This window comes from Symsagittifera roscoffensis, chromosome 9 (genome assembly GCF_963678635.1).
Source record: "Symsagittifera roscoffensis chromosome 9, txSymRosc1.1, whole genome shotgun sequence".
NCBI lineage: Eukaryota > Metazoa > Xenacoelomorpha > Acoela > Convolutidae > Symsagittifera > Symsagittifera roscoffensis.
In genome coordinates this window covers 32,709,814-32,729,129 of record NC_087070.1, presented here as the reverse complement: position 1 = coordinate 32,729,129, position 19,316 = coordinate 32,709,814, and the positions used below count along the sequence as shown (strand labels likewise).

General features: G+C 38.0%; 2 protein-coding genes across 2 annotated transcripts in view; both read right to left on the bottom strand.

Moving 5' to 3' along the window:
* Nucleotides 1-19,316, bottom strand: part of LOC134854648 (transmembrane protein 208-like) — a 412,118-nt gene that overhangs the window by 9,094 nt on the left and 383,708 nt on the right. Inside the window, exon 2 of the mRNA XM_063870996.1 lies at nucleotides 2,264-2,539. Coding sequence (XP_063727066.1) covers nucleotides 2,264-2,531 — 268 coding nt within the window. The 5' untranslated portion in view covers nucleotides 2,532-2,539. The remainder of the gene's footprint in view (nucleotides 1-2,263; nucleotides 2,540-19,316) is intronic.
* Nucleotides 3,237-5,178, bottom strand: LOC134854271 (transcription termination factor 3, mitochondrial-like). Its single transcript, XM_063870464.1, has 2 exons — nucleotides 4,656-5,178; nucleotides 3,237-4,164 (listed from the first exon to the last, which is right to left on the bottom strand). The coding sequence occupies exons 1-2, from the start codon at nucleotides 5,142-5,144 to the stop codon at nucleotides 3,373-3,375; spliced, it is 1,281 nt and encodes a 426-aa protein (XP_063726534.1). The 5' UTR covers nucleotides 5,145-5,178; the 3' UTR covers nucleotides 3,237-3,372.

Genomic DNA, 19,316 nt, shown 5'->3' with positions numbered 1-19,316 from the left:
TCATCAACCGACGAATCACTGAGAATGGAAATAGAGAATTTTGGAGATCACTCTGATCTCGATAGCGAACTTTTCAACACAGAACTTGAAAACTTTCTAAAAGAATATAAAACTTTGTAATCACTCAGCTATACTCTAATCTGTTATTTTGGCTTACCAAGAAGCACATACTACCTTATAAACTGGTGCTAATCTTCAAATATTAATTTGTCGATCGGTAAACTTAAGAACTTTATCCTTCGGATAAACTTAATCCAGAAAAAGAAAACATCATCGTGTGCTCTCATAAATCATCCAAATCGACTTCCCTTCAGTTAGTCTATTACAAAGCAAGACCCCACCCATAAAACGTTGTGTAAACTTCACCGCATTTTATTTTGCTTTAACATAACCCTTATCCGTTGGATTCCGAATAATCTTTCTTGCAGTTATAGTAGCTGTATTTAATGCTATAGGGAGCTTTAGTTAGTGTCAGTTCTTGATTTTTAAGGCGCTTTAATTTTCTTTCCCTCGTCCTTAAAGGGGGAGAAAGGAGTCAGTCATAGTTAGTTCTTGTGCATTACCTTATTCGCAATTTAAATTTTTTCCTGCTTAGGGGAATGTTGTGATCTTACATCAGGTTTTGCAATTATTGCAAAACATACTTAGTTAATTAACCGGTCACTCATATATAACCTTCATTAGCCATTCTCTCCGGCGGAGAGAATGATCTCTCATTGTTTTAATGTTTTAACTTATCGACTAATTCATCTTAATTCTTATTCTTTTTAATAGTTTTAACCTAGAATTAGCTACAACAAAGTAACATTTTATCATGGGGATTATAAAAACCTGGCGTTATACTAGCTGATATAGACTATATTTTAATAGGAGGGAAAAAAATCATCATTTTGGTGCAACTAATTACATAAAACTCTTGAAGCAGATACCTAGATTTCTATATTAGCACAGCTTATTCGCTAGCACAGTTTTTTAAACAAAATTGATCATATCTTATCATTATTGCACGATGAGAAGCAAAATAATTAGAACGGAAAACCGCATGTTTGATTCCAAATAATGGTTACATAAAATGTTATATACTCAGCCGGCCAATAAAGTCGCGAGTTAATTTCAATTCACTGTAATGAATTATCATTTATTGTTCGGACCATATGAAAAATGTGGAGGATTTGTGTATTTGAGTGTTTCAGTTTTTTATCTTGTTCTCCAGGCAAAATCAAGTAACACAAATAATCACCGGAATGGGTCAATTAGATATCATATAAAAGCCCTTTCAGTCGTGTTTCGAACGACACTAAAAAATTTTGAAATAATTTTTTTCAATGTGGAGAAAAAACGGTTTGAAATTTTTGATTTTGGGTTTTACTTCCAGCTTATAAGGTCAGCGTGCAGGCTCAAAATAGCTCATTAAAGTTTAATTTAAGCCATAAAAACTTGTTTTCTCGAGTGAAGTTAGTTTTTGGAGTTTTTCAGCACCATTTCGGGAATCAAAAACTTCAAAACTCAAAAAAATTCTGCAAAAAAATTTAAAAACGATTTTTTTTTCCGCTTCTCTAGTCATTTTTTTTACAAAAACTAGTTCCAATTAGTCTAATTGATTATGACTGTCGAATACATATAATTTCAAATTTTTTTTTCGTTCAGTTCTTTCTGTCACACCACAGAAAAATGACACGTATTTGAAAAAAAAAATGTATTTTTTTCAAGACTATGGTCGGAACATGGTCTTGTTTACTTTTGTTTTCTTTCTTCTACCTTCGGCGTTCCCCACTAATTTCAACGCATTTAATATCAATGAACAGATACAGATCTAGATGTGGGCATAATTTTGATTGTTTAAACCTAAACACTTCAAGAAAAGACTTAAGAACGATCAAAAAGTTACAATCGAATCACCCAGTATTGTCGATTTGACTATTCAGCATTGTTTTCTTGAGGTGCTTAAGTACAATATGATTCAAGTCATCCAGAGGAAACAAAACTGCCAAGCAGCCACAATTGCCTCTCAATCCTACACTTTCGCTCTACTTGCGCCTTATCTTCTAAAGTAATTGATCAAGTACAATATTATTTATACAGCAACCTGCGCACCACAGATATTATTAGCATACAAAAAACCAAAACCTTCGGTTCTTCCAGTAGGAAAAGGCTGAGTAACAAACTAGTACTTCCGCACATACAACAGATTTATAATTATTTGACTTCGAAATTTCGGTTTGATCCAACTAAGGATGACAAAAAGAATGGTATGTACACTAACCAGAGTGTACTAGCGATCCATCTGGATTGAGAGTAGGTTTGCCAACATATCTCATGAAGCACCACGCTCCCAAGTTACAACATGTCAAGAATACGCACCAGAAGTAGTCCCATAAACTGCAATGGAACAGTGGGAGAACGCACACTAGCAAATTCAGAACTGTCGAGACTATGACCCACTTTTGGTAGAAGGCTATGGTTTTGACGTTCTCTTCGTATATTAGCTTGTCTCCTTTCGTGCCCTGCTTGCCTGTTTTCGGGGCAAACATTTTAACCTGAAAATTCACGATTTTCGTTGAATCTACTTCTTTCCATATTCCGATCGATTACACATTTCAACTTTAAAACTTTCAGCATTTTCGCTTAGAGACTTCTTATTAAAACTAGTGTACCTGATTGACGGTAATCTGAGAAGGCAAATGAAACCTTTGAAAAAAATCAACCGAATTATTTCCCAATTTTCGGTCACTTTCGTTATAAAACGAGTTAGTGCAATGAGGTAATAAGCTCAATAATACCGTAACGAGTGCTTAAATTGATCAGAGAAATCTGATTTTTATTTCAGTCCCCGAAGTAAATAAGTCTGGAAAGCCTATACATTCAGACCAGTTCCTCTTGACCCTGACAACTTTTTAAAGTTTTCTTTAAAAACCGAATCATTCTGGAAGGGCTTCAGTATAATATATTACTTACATCCATTTGTCGTACCTTATTTTGCGTGAATAAAAAACCACCCTACACCATAATTTCTTCCCACTCACATGAAAAAGTGGTGAGGAACAAACAAGGACTAGTTAACGTCGCTAATTTTACAAGGAACCAAATTTCATTCCGGGTTGGACTTTTAATTACCTTAATTGGTATAGTTGAAACGAACGTTTGATCGATTTGACAACACCCCACCCCCCTCCCCCTTCTACTAGTACTACTAAATAATCTTCACCTCTCTAAATAAAAACAGTATATTAGCACAATACTCTCTGATGTATTTTACAGAACAACCTTTCTCCCCCTTTCTTGAAGGGTTGCGGGGATTGTTACGACGATAGCATACTTGTTATGAGCCAAAGCATACAACTATCTATAATACTGAAATGTATATTTTGAGTTTTACATCGTTCTCATGAAAGACATCAGCTGGTCAGAACTGAGAGATAACTCATTGCACGCTTCGATTATGTCATCAAAACAAAAGTACTTGAGCGATATGTACAACGGCTTACTAGGGTCATACTGATTTCGATTGAGAGATTTCAAGAACAAATTCAGAGTTTTCACATTGTTCAGACCCTTTTTAAAAACCTCAGCGTTGTGGGAAATTAACTCGTTAGAAACTCTCATTTGCTGTGATAAATAATAATACTTTTCTTCCAGCTCTTCACATCGAATCAGTAGAATTTCTGGGCATCTTCTCAGCGCTGCGTGAAACTGATTCACATCGAAAAGTATTTTATCTCTGAACAAATTCCTATTCCACGTGATACGATCTAAATCTGTGGTAATCAGTCTAGGAGTTTCGATTACTATCGATTTCAAAACCTGTGCTGGTAAATCGGTCATGCGTTGTAATACTGATAGCGTCTCATCAATCGCAGTTGGCTCCATGAGCAAACTTCGCGGATGTTTGACAAACATTTTCTTCATTGATTCGCTCGGAAAGTTACACCTTTTGTAATAATTCAAGTTAGCAACTATTGATTCTAAGGGATGTTCTAAAATGTGGGGACACTTTCCGATAATTGTTCCAAGATCTGACAGGGAAATTTCCATATATGATTGCAAAATGTTCAGTAGGGGAATGACATCATTTTCGATGCTGGTACGAAGTAGTATACGCCGCATTTCGTCGTTATTTTTGAGGTCAACTCGGTAGATATTGACACCAAAAATAGCCACTAGAACCTTAAAACAGAACAAAATATATGAACAAAAAATTTGAAAAGGTACTTACCAATCTCATTTAAGATCAATTGAGCAATCTCAAGCCCGTTATCAAACACCAGCAGATAGTTGATGTGTTCATAGACGTGTTCAATCAATTGATCGACTAAAGTTTTTTGTCGAGAAAATTAGTTGAAAAATTTTTGAAAAAAAAAAATATATTTTTTGGGAATATTTGTTTGGGCGATCATTGCCTCGAGTAAAGCAAATTACCAGTGTTGGTGTCTGAACACTAGTGAAAATTTTTAATAGGGTACGCAATATATATTTATTTTAATTTAAGATTTCAGCACCTTAAGGTACGCAATAACATTTTTTTCAAATTTAAGACTTCGGCTCAATTATTTCCTTAATTTTATTCACAACACTGATCTTAAAAACTGATCTAGTGATGACGATAGAGACGATAAAGCCGGGGTTACAACGAAAACAAGCGAACTGTAGACACGTACCTGCAAGTGAAACGTTGAATGTATGTAATGATTCAACTTTCTCCCTTCTCTCAAACTCGGTTTGATCAAATTGAACATTTCTTTCGTTGACAAACTGGCAAAATCTTCTTCTGCTGTATCATCAAAATCTTCATCATCAACATCGTCATCAAATTGTTCATTCATTTGTTCTACTTGAAAATCATCAACGATCTTCAAATCTGTCACTTTGTACTCATCAACAATTTCTATTTTCCGGGTTTTGAGTTCTGAGCCAATGAAACTATCGCGCTTTCTGTCAAACTCAAGCTCAGGTCCTTCAAATTGTTCAAACTTAGAATCATATCGATTTTTCTGTTCGGAGCAATAGCGACAACTATTAATCCCATTTGTATTAATTGATGTGCCACAGGATTGATTTGTTATTTTTTCCAATGCCTGAAGTTCCAATACGCTTGGTTGGTATATTTTAGGCGTCAGCAGCCTCATTAATCTCGAAAATGATTTCATTATTTGTCATTATCTGAAGGAAAACAAGTTGATATCCAGTCAAGAAAACAAAATCGCATATAAAAGCAAGCAATGCAACTATTGATAAAACTTTGTTAGTCTAACAGCAAATTAAACTAAGGCCACTCCCAGTATTCTATTTAAGTTTATTTCTAAACCCGATTAAATGCTAATTTGAATCTTACTTTGAGACGAAAAAGCATTTTAGAAGACGTTGAACAAACCTCTAATAATTGAAACAAAAGCGGCTGCTTCAAAATCAAAACAGATCACAAGTTGAGCAAATCATAACTCAAAGCAGAGGCGATGCTGAACTTCGCACCCTTTGCGATACATCGCAAACCTAGTATGACAAGCTAACCAACAGAAAAGACTAATGCCCCAGACGAAAAAATCATTTGGCAAAAAGTCTACTAATTCTACCAAGTTTTCACATACTTGACTCTATTTGTATCAAAAGATGCCTAAAAAGAGATCTTTTTTAAGCGGTAACTAAGCCGAAAAATCTTGGGTAGACGCTCGATAAGCCGAAAAAATTCAAGCAACAAAGATTTTTGAATCATAGATTCAGCCAACCTAAAGCACACTAACACGAGCATAAAAACCTATGTCTGCCTTTCAAACGACAAACCATGAGGCGAATAAGCCGCTTAGAACTCGGAACCGCTTAGCCAAAAAAACCTTTTGGGCAAAATAGGGTTGCTGTATATATTTAGGACCAACAGAAAATTTCCAAAACAAATAAAAACATCAAATAGAATGGGTAATTAAAATTCAAACAACCTCATAACATTTTAACAGCTCATAAGTTAACCAACAAAACTCGCTACCCAAACAATCTGCATGTCCATCAAGAACGTTCGGGTGTCTCAAAAGGCACATTCGACTGCTTGAAATAAACAAAGATCAAAATGAACAAACACTTGATTACACAATTTTCAATTAAATGCAAAAAAAATTTGCAGAAAATCAAAAGAACTCCGAAACCAAAAGAAATGAAACTAATTAAATTGCAGCAATCTTGTCAAATAAAAATCATACGCAATGGTAAGAGAGCTGAACCACAGCAAAAACGATAAATTTGAAAAAAGACGCATGTTGAGTAAAAAAAATTCGCTGTACCACTCTCATGAATGTATTTTAAAGGAAATTGCTCAGGAGTAAACATTCTGCTGAGCTGCTTTGAGCTAACTGAACGAATTTTTACATTAAAAAACAGATAGTGCTTGCAAAAACCATGAAAAATAGTTAGGTTCTTCGAAATTGAATTGAAACAAAACATAAGCCAAAAATAAGGAAAACATCAATTAAGCCTACGAAAAAAATCAATATACATCTGACAAGTTTCTCAGCTGTAGATTCAGTATTCGTTAATTGTAGACACACTAACTCTAGTCCCAGAACAAACGCTGCTAAAAACGCAACAAGGGTGAAACTGAAAATCTTCTAAAATTGGAGATTCTGTGAACAAAGTTAACTGCGGGAATAATCTAGTACCCGATTGCAATACCCTTGCTTACTTATCGCAAGTACAGAATTATGTGGGTAAATTTATTCAATAATTGATTATATTTTGAATAGGACGAATATATAAAATGTTAACATACATCTTTATGTTGCAGTTTTTCCAGCAGAGCGAACCACGAGATGAGTTCTGTGACCAAAGCTATTTACGGGGTTGCAATAAGCTTGCTATCGGTTACCAGGTTGCAATAAGCTTGCTTTCGCAAGAATACCAACGCAAAGTTACAAACTCTATTACGCAGATAGCTTTTAAAGGCACACACAGGCGTCGTTTTTATTTAATTTTTTAGGCACGGAAAGGAAAAAATGGAACGAGCTGCCTTAATTAAGAAAACAATGTTAGCCGGTTGTTGTGACAGTACCGACTACAATTATTCAAGAACAAAAATTCGAAAAAGAAGAAGTTTGCTTTCCAAAATATCAAAAAAATGTTAATGTCTGGCTGAAGGATGAAGTATTCCCTTCATGGAAAACTGAGGTTATGCCGATGGAACTGGTTACGGATTTCGATGAGAATAAACGTGGTGTCGAATAACGAAGTGGCTATGGAAGTTCCTTCTACGGAAAGACACAAAGAAAATGGCCTTGAATCACTTCTGAAGAAGTTGGAAACTGTGCTTGTAATAGATACAGTCGATGCTGCTTTGATTTCCTATGACAGTTTTGAATCTATTAAAAGGCTATTAAAACGATGGCAGAACAAATTCAAAGTTTTTAAATGGCGCACAAAAAAGTTAAAGAAACGAAAAATACCTAATCTCTATAATATACTTGCTTGAAATTGCTGAGACATACAGATTTAGAGTAGAAATAACGTCAAAAGGCTCTGGCTGCTATCGTTTTGTATCGTATGATGCAATCAAAAATGCGCTGAAACGCATTTTTGCATGCATTACGGCTGGTTTGAGTACGCCGCATATGCTTATTTAGAAGATCACGTTTTTCTGACCGGATCGAAGAACGGGAAATGTGGAAAACCCTTTTTCAACAAACCGGATTCCAGTGGAAATAACACAGTTAGAGATTGATAAGTCAAAACTTGTCGCTTGTGTAGATGCAGATTCCACTGGACTCGTTTGTGCCCTGAAGACAAGCATAAGAGCCTGCATGACAAGCGAAAAAGCGAAATGGCAGCCAAAACGAAGTGGAAGAGCAGAATACATTCATGACGTTTGTTTCTGGAACCCTACAAATGATGAAAGAATCAACTGAAAGCGCTATTGTAGATACAGCATATCCTCGTACTGTAGGTGGAAACTGGCTTCAAAATTTTGTTAAATTTCGAGCAACATTGTCAGATTCATTATTGTTGTGGTCAGAGGTTAGTCTCCACTTTAGATGAAGCTGGCAAGAAGATCGGTTCACTTAAAAAAACAATGAGAATGTCTGTGAACTGTGTTCTGAAGATCTGAATTTGGCAGAGCGAAAGCACGACTTTTTTGCGTCGCCTCCTTTGTCTGTCAGATGCAATGACATGACTGCCACTGATAAACATGAGATGACAATTAGGATCTTCTCTACTATTTGCATAGCATAGATGCATTCACAACAATCAGCGAGGTTTTGTTTTCACAAAAAAAAATCAAGAATGTTATTGTCGTTTAGTGAAAAAATGGTGTTTTCGACAAGCTTATCAACGAAACTACTAGGAGAATTTTCGCCGAAAATACTTTTAAAATTACAGCTGGTGGGAGTCCGTGTCAAATGGTGTCTGCGAGCGTTAAAATGCGCTTATTACTGAAACTTTCCTGAAAGTTTCAATGTAAACCAGGTTCAGAGCCAGATGTTTCAAACCACGCAATTTTGCCGAGAAATGCTTGTTAAATAGCTATGTATTTTTTCCTTATCAACTTGTTTACGGTAACAGTTTAAACAAATCAAACTTCACTACGAACTCTCCTCCGAATAAATTAAACGTACTTGAAGAAGCTTGCAGCAAGAAAACTCAAACAAGATCCATAGAGCCCTTTTGAGTAATATACGAAGGATCCAGACGACGCCGCCTTCCAGTGGTGGATCCGACATCTTGGGCCCCACCAAGATGCAAATGGCGTCAAGCCCCCCCTCCCATTGGGTCGGGAGAAGCTCAGAAGTCTCCGGGTTTTCGGTTACGGAGCGTCTGAAGCCGGCCAGGCTGCTCCGTCTGCTCATCCTTATACTACTACTCCGCTCCGGCATTAATCCAAACCCTGGTCCAGGGCCTTACTTTTGCTCCCCTTGCTCTTTCCGCATCAAACGCACCCAGCCCAGTGTCTGGTGCCACATCTGTGGTTACATTCACCTTAAATGTAGTGGTCTTACCCACCTTAACCAACACCACCCTGACTACTATTGCTCTACCTGTACCTCTACCTACATTTTACCTCCCCCAGGCACCAGGTCCTCTAACTTGACCACCCCCAACTCCCAAACTTGTTCAACTTCCATAACCGCCCCCCAACCCCACCTCCCTAACCCCCCTCCCCCTCCCACCCTTCCCACCTCCTCGAATAAAAATTCCTCCTCCCAAAATCGCGCAAATCGTAATCGTGTAAATAGTGTAAATAACTCAAGTACAAACAACCATTTTAATCATACTGCTGTTAATAATGTAAATAGTTCACCACACCCCGCCAAAGGCCTTTTAAAAATCCTTCAATTTAATTGCAACGGTATCTCCGGAAAAGCACCCGAAAATTCTGCTTTCTTATCTCAAAATCAAATTCATATTGCTGTCTTCCAAGAAACTAAATTAAGAAAGAAATCTCGAAACCCCTCACTAGGCTCACACTACACTTTAATTAGAAAAGATCGAGAAAAAGAAGGGGGCGGTCTCCTCATAGCCATACATGAGTCGATACAATACGAAGAAATAAATATTAACAACGATGGAACACTAGAGGCTATGGGCATATCAGTGGTAGCCAGTTCATCCAAGCTTCGTATTTATAATTTCTACATCCCCCCTCGCTCGAGCTGTCCCCCTGGTTACTCTGCGTCCCTTGCCGAACTACTTGAACCTGGGGACGCCTTAGTACTCGGGGATGCCAACGCACATTCACAACTATGGAACTCCAACATCGAGGAAGATCAACGCGGCTCTGTACTTAGCAAAGAAATAACCGAATCCACCTTTGCACCATTAAATGATGACACACAAACCAGAGTCCCTTTTAACTCAGAAAACCAACTCTCGTCACCAGATATTTCCCTCGCATCCCAATCGTTCTTACTCTCCACATCATGGACCCCAATTAAATCTCTAGGATCAGATCACCTACCCATTCTTCTAGAACTACCCTTGGATGATTTTATAAATTTTTCACCTAAAAGGACTTTTATAAATTTTTTAAAAGCAGATTGGATCAAATTCACAGAGGAAATTGAGGAGGGTTTCTTTTCAGCGGTTCCACCTTCCGGAGTTGCCGCCGGAGAGAAATTCTTGAGGGACCTGGTGCTCAGGGCAGCACGCCACCACATCCCCGCTGGCCGTATTCGCCACTTCACTCCCTCTCTTTCCCCCGAGTCCACTGCCCTTGCCGCCGAAAGAGATTTCAGCCGACAACAAAATCTCCCCCCAGAAGTCATATCCCAACTGAACTGTAGACTCATGAAACAGACAGCAAAGGACAAAGAAAATAAATGGCGAGAATTCCTCCGGACTTGCGACTACCGCACTGGTGCCAGAAAGTTCTGGAAAGTGGTACGCTCCTTAAATGGATCTAAGCCCGTGGCAGGAAGACACCCCATTACTTTTGGTTCTAAACCCATACACTCACCTTGTGATATTACCAGCTCTTTTAACAAACAATTCACCAATGCCAGACCCCACGCCTCTGACAAACTCCTTCGTATAACGAGAAGAAAAATTGCCAAACTACCGCTGTCAGACAGCCCAATTTTTACCCCTGAAAATACTAAACAAGCCATTGCAGACAGCAAACCATCGCGAGCGCTAGGTCCCGACGGCCTTTGTAATATACACCTTAAACATCTCGGCCCACTTGCTACTCAATACTTAACATACCTTTTTAATATCTCTTTGTCCGAAAACATTATCCCCCAAATTTGGAAAAATTCAAAAATTGCACCGCTTCCAAAGCCCAATAAGGATCTTAAACAATCAACATCTTACAGACCTATATCCTTACTCTGCCCAGCAGTTAAAATTCTGGAGAAGCTCGTTCACCCCATCTTTACCAAACATCTCCCCAACGCCAAACACCAACACGGCTTCCGCCCTTTTCACTCCACCACCACAGCTCTCTCCACTCTCGAATTTTACATTTCAGACGGTTTTAACCAAAATCGCCCCCCTAAACGTACGGTACTGGCCACACTTGACTTATCTAAGGCTTTCGACATGGTGTGTCATCGCTCACTTGTGGAACTCGTTCATGACACTCCCCTCCCAAGAAGTCTAGTCCGCTGGCTAAGTAATTACCTTAATGGTCGACAAGCTGCCACCTCATTCCGTGAACACACATCCCCCCATCGAATAATCCACTGTGGCGTACCCCAAGGTTCTGTTTTATCACCCACACTCTTCAATTTTTATGTCCATGATGCACCGCCACCTCCCGATAATGTAAACCTTGTTTCGTATGCAGACGATTTCCACCCCTTCGCAAGCAGTTCCAATATTGATATCGCCTCAAATTCCATCAATAGCTACCTAAAAAGGCTCTACGATTTTTTCACCTCACGCAAACTAAGTTTCGCGTCCTCTAAAGGATCAGTTACACTTTTCTCCTCTTATAACAAAGAATTTAATAAAACACCTAGTGTTCTTTTAAATAACGAGGCGCTACCCCTAAACAAAAATCCACCAATCTTAGGGGTGACATTTGATCCAACACTTTGTTTTGCCACTCACTGCAAACAATCCGCTGAAAAGGCCAGACGCAGGATCGGAATCCTGAAGGCATTAGCAGGATCAACCTGGGGTCACTCCAAAGAAACCCTCCTCCTAACTTTTAAAGCTTTAATTCGCCCCATACTTGACTATGCAGCCCCCGCATGGTCCCACGCATCAAGTAACACCTCCATAAATTGCCTGCAGGTTGCCCAAAACCAATCCCTTCGCGTTGTTACTGGATCAAATCTAATGAGTTCCACTGCCCACCTGCACAGTGAATCTGAAATCCTAACGGTCAAAGACCACCATACCCTTCTGTCATCTCAATTTTTTATCTCTACCTATCGTTCCCACCATCCCATTAATTTTATACATTCACATCCCCCTCCTCCCCGTCTACTTCGCCCCTCAATTATAAGCTGCTTCAAAGAAGACACCCAGAAAATTTTAACCGACTTTTCAGTCTACGCAAACCACCCTCTAGTTCTGGACGACCGAGACGAAGTCTCCACTTTTATTTTTAACTACTACAAACCAATTTTAAAAGACAACCATACCTCCCTTGTAACCAAGTTCCTAGCCGAAACCCCTCCGTCTAAAGTTATTTGTATCCCTCCCCCAAAGATTGACCCCTCTGAAAAATCTCTCCCACGTCCCACGCGCTGTAAGCTCTCCCAACTCCGGTCTGGCTACAGCCGGCTCCTTAACACTTACCTATCCCGCCTCGACAGCTCCATCTCCCACCTTTGCCCAACCTGTTCCCTTGCCCCCCACACAACATGTCACCTTTTCAACTGCTCCCAAAACCCCTCCCCACTCACCCCAGCAGACCTGTGGCTTCGGCCGGTAGAGAATGCTAAGTTTCTTGACCTGGAGACAGAAGAGCCCAACCCGACCCGCGTGGGCTAACAACAACAACAGTAATATACGAAGAGATGCGGGGCTCTGCTTTTTGAGGATCACGTTTTCTACAAGCGCGAAGAGAATAAATGAGGCCTTGCAAAAATCATTTGCCTAGATTGCCGAGTCCACCTCTTACGTCACAGGGGACAAGTCGTTAGAATTAATTCTAATGAAGCTACACTGTAAAAGTTTCGATTTCTGACCATACTGTCGACAAACCAGACGTTCAAGATGTGACAGCAACAAAAAGGACTTTTGGAAGCCCCAGTGTCTGGGTTTTCATCTGAAGTGATTCAGAAGAATAGAGATAGTGTCATTCTCGAGGTCGGTGATATATTTGGATCAGGTACTTGATTGATCTATCGCTTAAGTAACCAATTTTCCCAAAATTTGCCAGAAGATCACACTGTTGTCGCAAGATCCTTCTGTACTTGGACCCAATTATGCTGGAAATGTTTTGAGCCGAGGTGGTAAGACAATAAGTCAATACAGGAAAAATTACAAAATTGAATGCAAAAAACCAGAGTCTGTCACGGTGTTACCGACTGCCTTGACTTTAAAAACGTGTTGAACTGGGAACCATCTGTAGATGACATTTGCTTACTGACTGTATAAGATGAACACAAAGTATCCATAGGTTTCGCAAAACAAGCGGAGGACAAGAGCTGGCTCAAAAATTAGTTTTCTAAATCGTAGCAGACAATCATTAACACTGTTTGTCAACCAAGAGGGTATCTACTGAGAAGCATGGCGGAAAAATCAAAGCTCGCTTTTTTGCAAGAAGATTCGAGGAACTCGGTGCTGATGCTTGTTCGCTATTCACAATCTGCCGCTAAAGACTCTCTTAGACTATTGCTTACCATAGTATCTTCCTTTGGAAACCAGGAAGTGGGTTGCTTGGACATTAATACAGCTTTCCTCTACGCCAAAAAGAACAATCGTAACGTGTATTTTTTTGCCTCCACAGGAGTTTGCAGAGAAAAACAATCTAGGAAAACTTTAAGAGGCCAAATAGGCTGGTCGATGCCTCGCGCAGCTGGTAATAACGAGGGAAGACGTTATCATGGTGTTAGAAGGAAACGCTCGTAAATTGGACCCAGGATAACTTGTGTTTGGTAATTCGCGTTCAAAAATTCCTGGCCTTGTTTCTATTCATGTCGACGATTTCTTCTGGTCAGGGAATCAATATTTTGTCTGTGCTGTAGTTGTAAGAAGCAGGAGCAATTTGAAAATTAGCAAAGAGAAAACTCTGTATTTCTGATATCTTGGTTAAGAGTTTTCCCGTGATAAAAACGGAATGACTGTAGATCATACACCTGGGCAAAATTCAGAAAATTCGTGTTTCGTTATCAATTTTGAAGACAAAAAGGCCAGGCCAAGTTCGCTAGGCAAACTTCTCCTGTTATCGACACAAACTCAGCCGGGTTCAACATTTGATGACAATACAATGGCATCCAAGATGAGAAACTTCAAGATGAGCTCTTAGCAAGCTCAAACGCAAATGCAAGCTGTCAAACTATGTTTTCAAACACTTGTTGATGTCGAAAACCGGGTCAAAATTGTCTACAGCGATGCCTAGTTAGGCAACTGTAAACACTAGCTTATAGACACTAGCTATAACACTAGCTTTTTTCTGGCTAATAGAAGAACCTATACAAGCGTTCTGATATCATGGAGGTCCCAAAAGTTCAAAAAGCTAGTCAGAAACACGCTCAGTGCAAAAAGGTTGCGTCTGTAGAAGCACTGGACTCTGGTATTCTAATAGAACGCATGATGTATTATGGAACGCATTTTCAATGATGTATTTTGTGTCAAATTACCTATTTTTTGTGCTATGGACAACGAATAACTTATATCTGCAGTACACTCTTCTAAACGTGTGGCTGATAAACGCCTGAGAATCGATAATGCCTTTTTAAGAGACGTGTAAGCTAGAATCCATTATGTGCCTTGTTTGGGCGCTCGCGGAGGACCAACTTGCTAATTGAATGACAAAAATTACAACTCAAAACTGCAACTCAACTGCAATCGAAACTTTCTTCTTCAAGTTTGGAGATTCTCTTGCAAAGCAGGTAATGACCCGATATGTTGTCGTCTTTAGCGCTACAGATATAAGCTCTGGACAACGTAAGCCTGTTAACTTTACGTATCATTAAAAATTTTGTATTTGGTATTCGGGTGTTTTTTGTTATTTTTGTTATCTTTTGTTCAAATTTCCTCGCCAAATCAGCTACCACAAAAGTTGACCGAATTGGTCGAGTGATATGCCCTTTCACTTTTGATTTATCGACTTTAAAAAAATCAAAAGTTATGGTAAGCTTTAAAAAAATCGATCGACATAAAAAAAATTCCAAAAAAGCCATTGTAAACGAGCAGGAGTTTTTCGCGCCTTTTTGGAAACAAAAACTTCAAAAACTCAAAACACTTGATTATATTTAGATTTTTGCTTGTGTTTTTTATTCACACTACGAAAATTGTTGTCCAATTTGCTGACTTTACTATGACTGTCGAATATGCTTAAGCTCTAATTTTTCGTTCAGATCTTTGATCACACCACACAAAAACCCTACGCTAATTCGACAAAATCATTTTGTTATATTTTAAAGACTCTGATCGGAACATTCTGCGCTACTTCCACAGTAACCGGCCATCCTTGTTGTTCCGACCATCGAAAATGGGAGGGGGGACTTTGAATTCGTGTGTTTTATTTTTTTTTGTTTTTCACGCAAAACCAATTACCACAAGTAATCATTGGACTGGTTTGACTGATTTGTCATATTAAATCTCTTTCAGTCGTGATTCGAATTTAAGTAAAAGAGTTCCAAAAAATCCCAATGTCGAGAAAAACAGGTTGGAAAATTTTGCCTAATTTCGACCTAATAAACTGATAATATCTTGCTATCTTGGTCACTTAGGCTGAAAAAATTTTTTCAAAAGGAAAGCCATATTTGGCACTTCCCTGGCAAGGAATTTTTCTTTAAAACTTGAAATATTGTTCAAAAATAGAACAAAAATTTGAATTAATTGTTAATTTTTTTTTCCAGTTTTATATATTTTTTGAAGTTATTTTTTGAATAAACAATTTGACGAACTTTCATTTTTAATTTTATGAATATAGTCGGACCATATTCATTTCTGCTGCTAACGTTACAATCAGTCTAAAACAGCGTGAGCGCTTAGTCCTGCATAACATATTCATTTCACCGGAGCATCGAGTCTAATTACCAAGTCATCTGGATTTAGCCATGGCTATAACAACCTAAAATACTGGGATATTGTTAATTTTAAATCACTTTGTAATCATTTCGGAAGAGCTTTGAAAATATTTTTTATTATTTTACCCTTTTTAACAAAAGTAACCACGTATTTCTTGTATACTTGTAAGAACAGTTGTTAACGGGGGAAAAGCCTAGTTCTCAATAAAAGACAATTGCTCTCGCAAGTGTTATATTTTGGAGCTGAAACGTTAAGAAATTACAAGTTGAAACCCACCCCTCTTGAAATTTCAGAAAAGTAAGAAAACATCTTGCTTTCCAAACTACGAAACAATTTGGGTTAAAGGATTTACACAGAGGCGAAGCAGTGGAAGAAGGCCTTAGTAAAAAAACAGTGGAAATAGGCCTGGAATTAGTAATACGTTAACAATGTCGGTTTTGAGCCGGCGACCTGGGAATTTAAAGTCTCGCCAACTGGCATCTGCTGTACCACAGGCTCTTTAAATTTAATAAACAATAGCTACCAATGATGCATAACCAATAGCTACCAATGATGCAGCTAAATATGTTAATAAATTGCCAATTTTATGCAGCAAAAAACGCCACCAAATATAAACACAGAGGCGAAGCTTATCTTTACACCACTTGCGATACAAAAATGAATGGCTGTGATTTAAATCAAGTGAACAGAAAAATCAAAAATTGCAAAAAAGTTTAAAAAAAGATTCCGAACAAAATTACCTGCACCAATAGAAATTTTACATAGAGTTTTTGGAAAGCTGAAAGGAAGTCAAACTTTCAAAAAAGTAGTTCTGCGGGAACTAAGCAGGCAAAAATAAGCATACAGACAAAAATATTAAAATAGCTGAAAATTCTCAGTTTGCAAAAAAAAACATATTCCGACTGGAATTGAACTCCTGCGCTTTGGCCTCAAGCATGGTTGTTAAAGAAACTTAGAAAAAAGCTGAAACTTCAAAAAAACATGCTAGGTGAATTAAGCCGACACAAATAAGCAGACGGTTGATGGTCCCAAAAAGCACTAAGTTAGCAAAAAAAAATAGGTCCCGGTCGGATTTAACCAAGCCTTTGCCGTCTCAAGCAAGTAAATAACCTCTGCGCCAGCTGGTTGATTGAATTTATAATTTAAACAGAGGCGAAGCGGAGCTTCACATCACTTGCGATACAGAATGCATGACTTTGATTACCAGTAAATAAAAAGACAAATCAAAAATTGAAAAACGCATCGTGTTTTTGGTCAAAAAGTTATTAAAATTGCATAAAAGGACAAAAAATTCCTGAAACAAAATTACCAGCAACATAAGAAACCTAACAAAGAGCTTTCAAAATGCCAAAAACAAATCGACCTTTCTGCGGGACCTAAGCCGACAAAATTAGCAGACACGAAAGTCTAGAATATTTGAAAATTTTCAGTTTCGACAAAAAACAGGTCCCGACTGAAATCGAAGTTCTGAGACTTGTCTTTTCAAGCATGGTTGTTACCATTGCATTATTGCCACAGAAGACTTATTGAAATTAATAATGAAAAAATTTCTAAAATTTCTAATGAACAGCATGAAAAAAATCATAAAATAGCAAAAAAAACATATAAGCACAACTTCATGGAACTCAATTACTTGCCCAAAACTTGAATACCAATTTTGCTTAAATTTGCGCTTTTCTTACTCGAATTAAAAACTGAAAAGGTTTTTAATTCGAGTAAAAAATGCACATATTTATGCAAAATTGGTGCTGCGGTAACTAAGTCGACAAAAAAGCAGACAAACAGAAGTCCGACAAAGATTTTTGACGCACGGAATATTTCTGGCTTACAAAAAAAAACAGGTCCTGGCCGGATCGAACCATTGAGCCTTGCTTTTATAGGCAGGTACGTTACCCCTTAGCCACAAGCAGGAACTAACGTCTAACTTACCATGTCATATTAACCAAAGATCAAAAGATTGTTTCTGTTTTACTAGTTGTTAACCCGAAAAAGTCTATATTCCGGTTTGGTAACGCTTACGAATCGCAATCGTAATAATAAATGAGGTATATGAGAATTCAGGATCCAGAAGGCGAGTGATGTAACTAAGTGTAGAACCCGATTGAACACCCTTGCTTATCCAATCAAGGGTATTGCAATTATCTAAGTCTACAACCATTAGATAGGGAACCTCACTTTCGTCCAACTGTGCCACGTTTGCTTACAGATCGGCAAACACTAACCACAAAAACAGTGGGGAACAGATGCTATAGAACTTCCACTGTTACAGACTGCGATTATAGCAAAAGTGCCACTAAATGAGCACTATTGTTTGCGAAAAACAGTAGAATCATACTAATACACTACACTGGCTAGTAATAAGATAGCCTGAAATCACACAATCAAAAAAAGAAAGTTATTCAAAATCAGAATTGAAGAAATTTCAAATTACATTAAAACTTCAATTATATAAAAAAAGCCGAAGTCAGAAGATGTCTATGACTTGCCAAGTAGGCCGATTAAAAACTGTACCGGGTATTTTATTCTGCAACTGAAGAAAAACGGAAAATAAGCTGTCAAAATTTAGGACGAAAACCTCTTATTCGAAACTTCTAAATTGATTCGAAATATTAATTACTACTTCATATGAGCATCGGTAGTTTTACTTGAATTTTCGATAAATTGAGTTTGTCAGCTTGCTCGCGACTTTGTACGTATTTCTTCCGAATTAGTAGGAAAGTTGTTAACAGGAGAAAAATCTAGTTCCCGGTAACAAGACACTTGCTCCGCGAGAGTAACTAGAAACAATTAAGAAAAAGAACTGTAAACAGAGAGGCAAAGCGGAGCTTCGCACCCCTTGCGATACAACGCAAGTGCAGCCTACCGAATAGAAAATGATACAAAAATCAACACAGAGGCTAAGCTGAACTTCGCCCCACTCGCGCTAAACACACAAAAAAGTCGAAAAAATGGAAAACGTTGAAAAAATGTTCTATCAAAAACTTAATTCGTATGTCTCGATAGGAGTTCACTCTAGGCTAATTTCACTCTAAGACAGAAACTTAAGTATTAAATTAACAACGGAACAAAACTTACGAAGAGGAAACAAAGCCGACGATCTTTGAGCAGACACAAGTTGAGCAGACAATTATGATTTCATAAATTTTTTTTACAAATTTAAGTCCCACCGGAGACTAGAATGAACTACACTTGCACTTTCAATTACACGTGTAAGAAAAGTTGTTTACTGGAAAAAGTCTTGTTCCCGATTTCAAGACACCAACTCTCGCAGTGTAATATTACCTAATTTTTTCAAACCGGATTTTTGCACTCAAAACAACGCAATATAAGTTCAGTATGCCATAAAACAGGCCCAAACCGTTTTTCCGAAAATATATATTCATATATAAAAATTATTAAAAATCAGCCTTGTGAAAATGACAAGTTACAAACTTTCAGTTTAAACTTCTCAATCAAAACAAAATCCATGCTTAACAAAAAACCGAAAAAAAAACAGTATAAAAAACAAATTTGATTTTTAAAAAAACGAGAAATAAACCGACCGAAACTAGGCCGAACACCACGAATCCGAAAAAAATACCATTCCTATACATTTGACCATTCGGTGCCTTAAGCCTTACGGGAAAAAGGCTAGTACCCGATTGCAATACCTTTGCTGCTTGCAAGGGTAAAAAATATGGAAAAACATAAGA

Bases quoted from the DNA above. Each gene is read 5' to 3' on its own strand.
- LOC134854271 (XM_063870464.1), bottom strand. From the start codon at position 5,144: ATGAAATCATTTTCGAGATTAATGAGGCTGCTGACGCCTAAAATATAC. The intron at 4,165-4,655 runs GTACGTGTCTAC...TTCTGTTTTAAG, and splicing joins ATTCAACGTTTCACTTGCAG to GTTCTAGTGGCTATTTTTGG.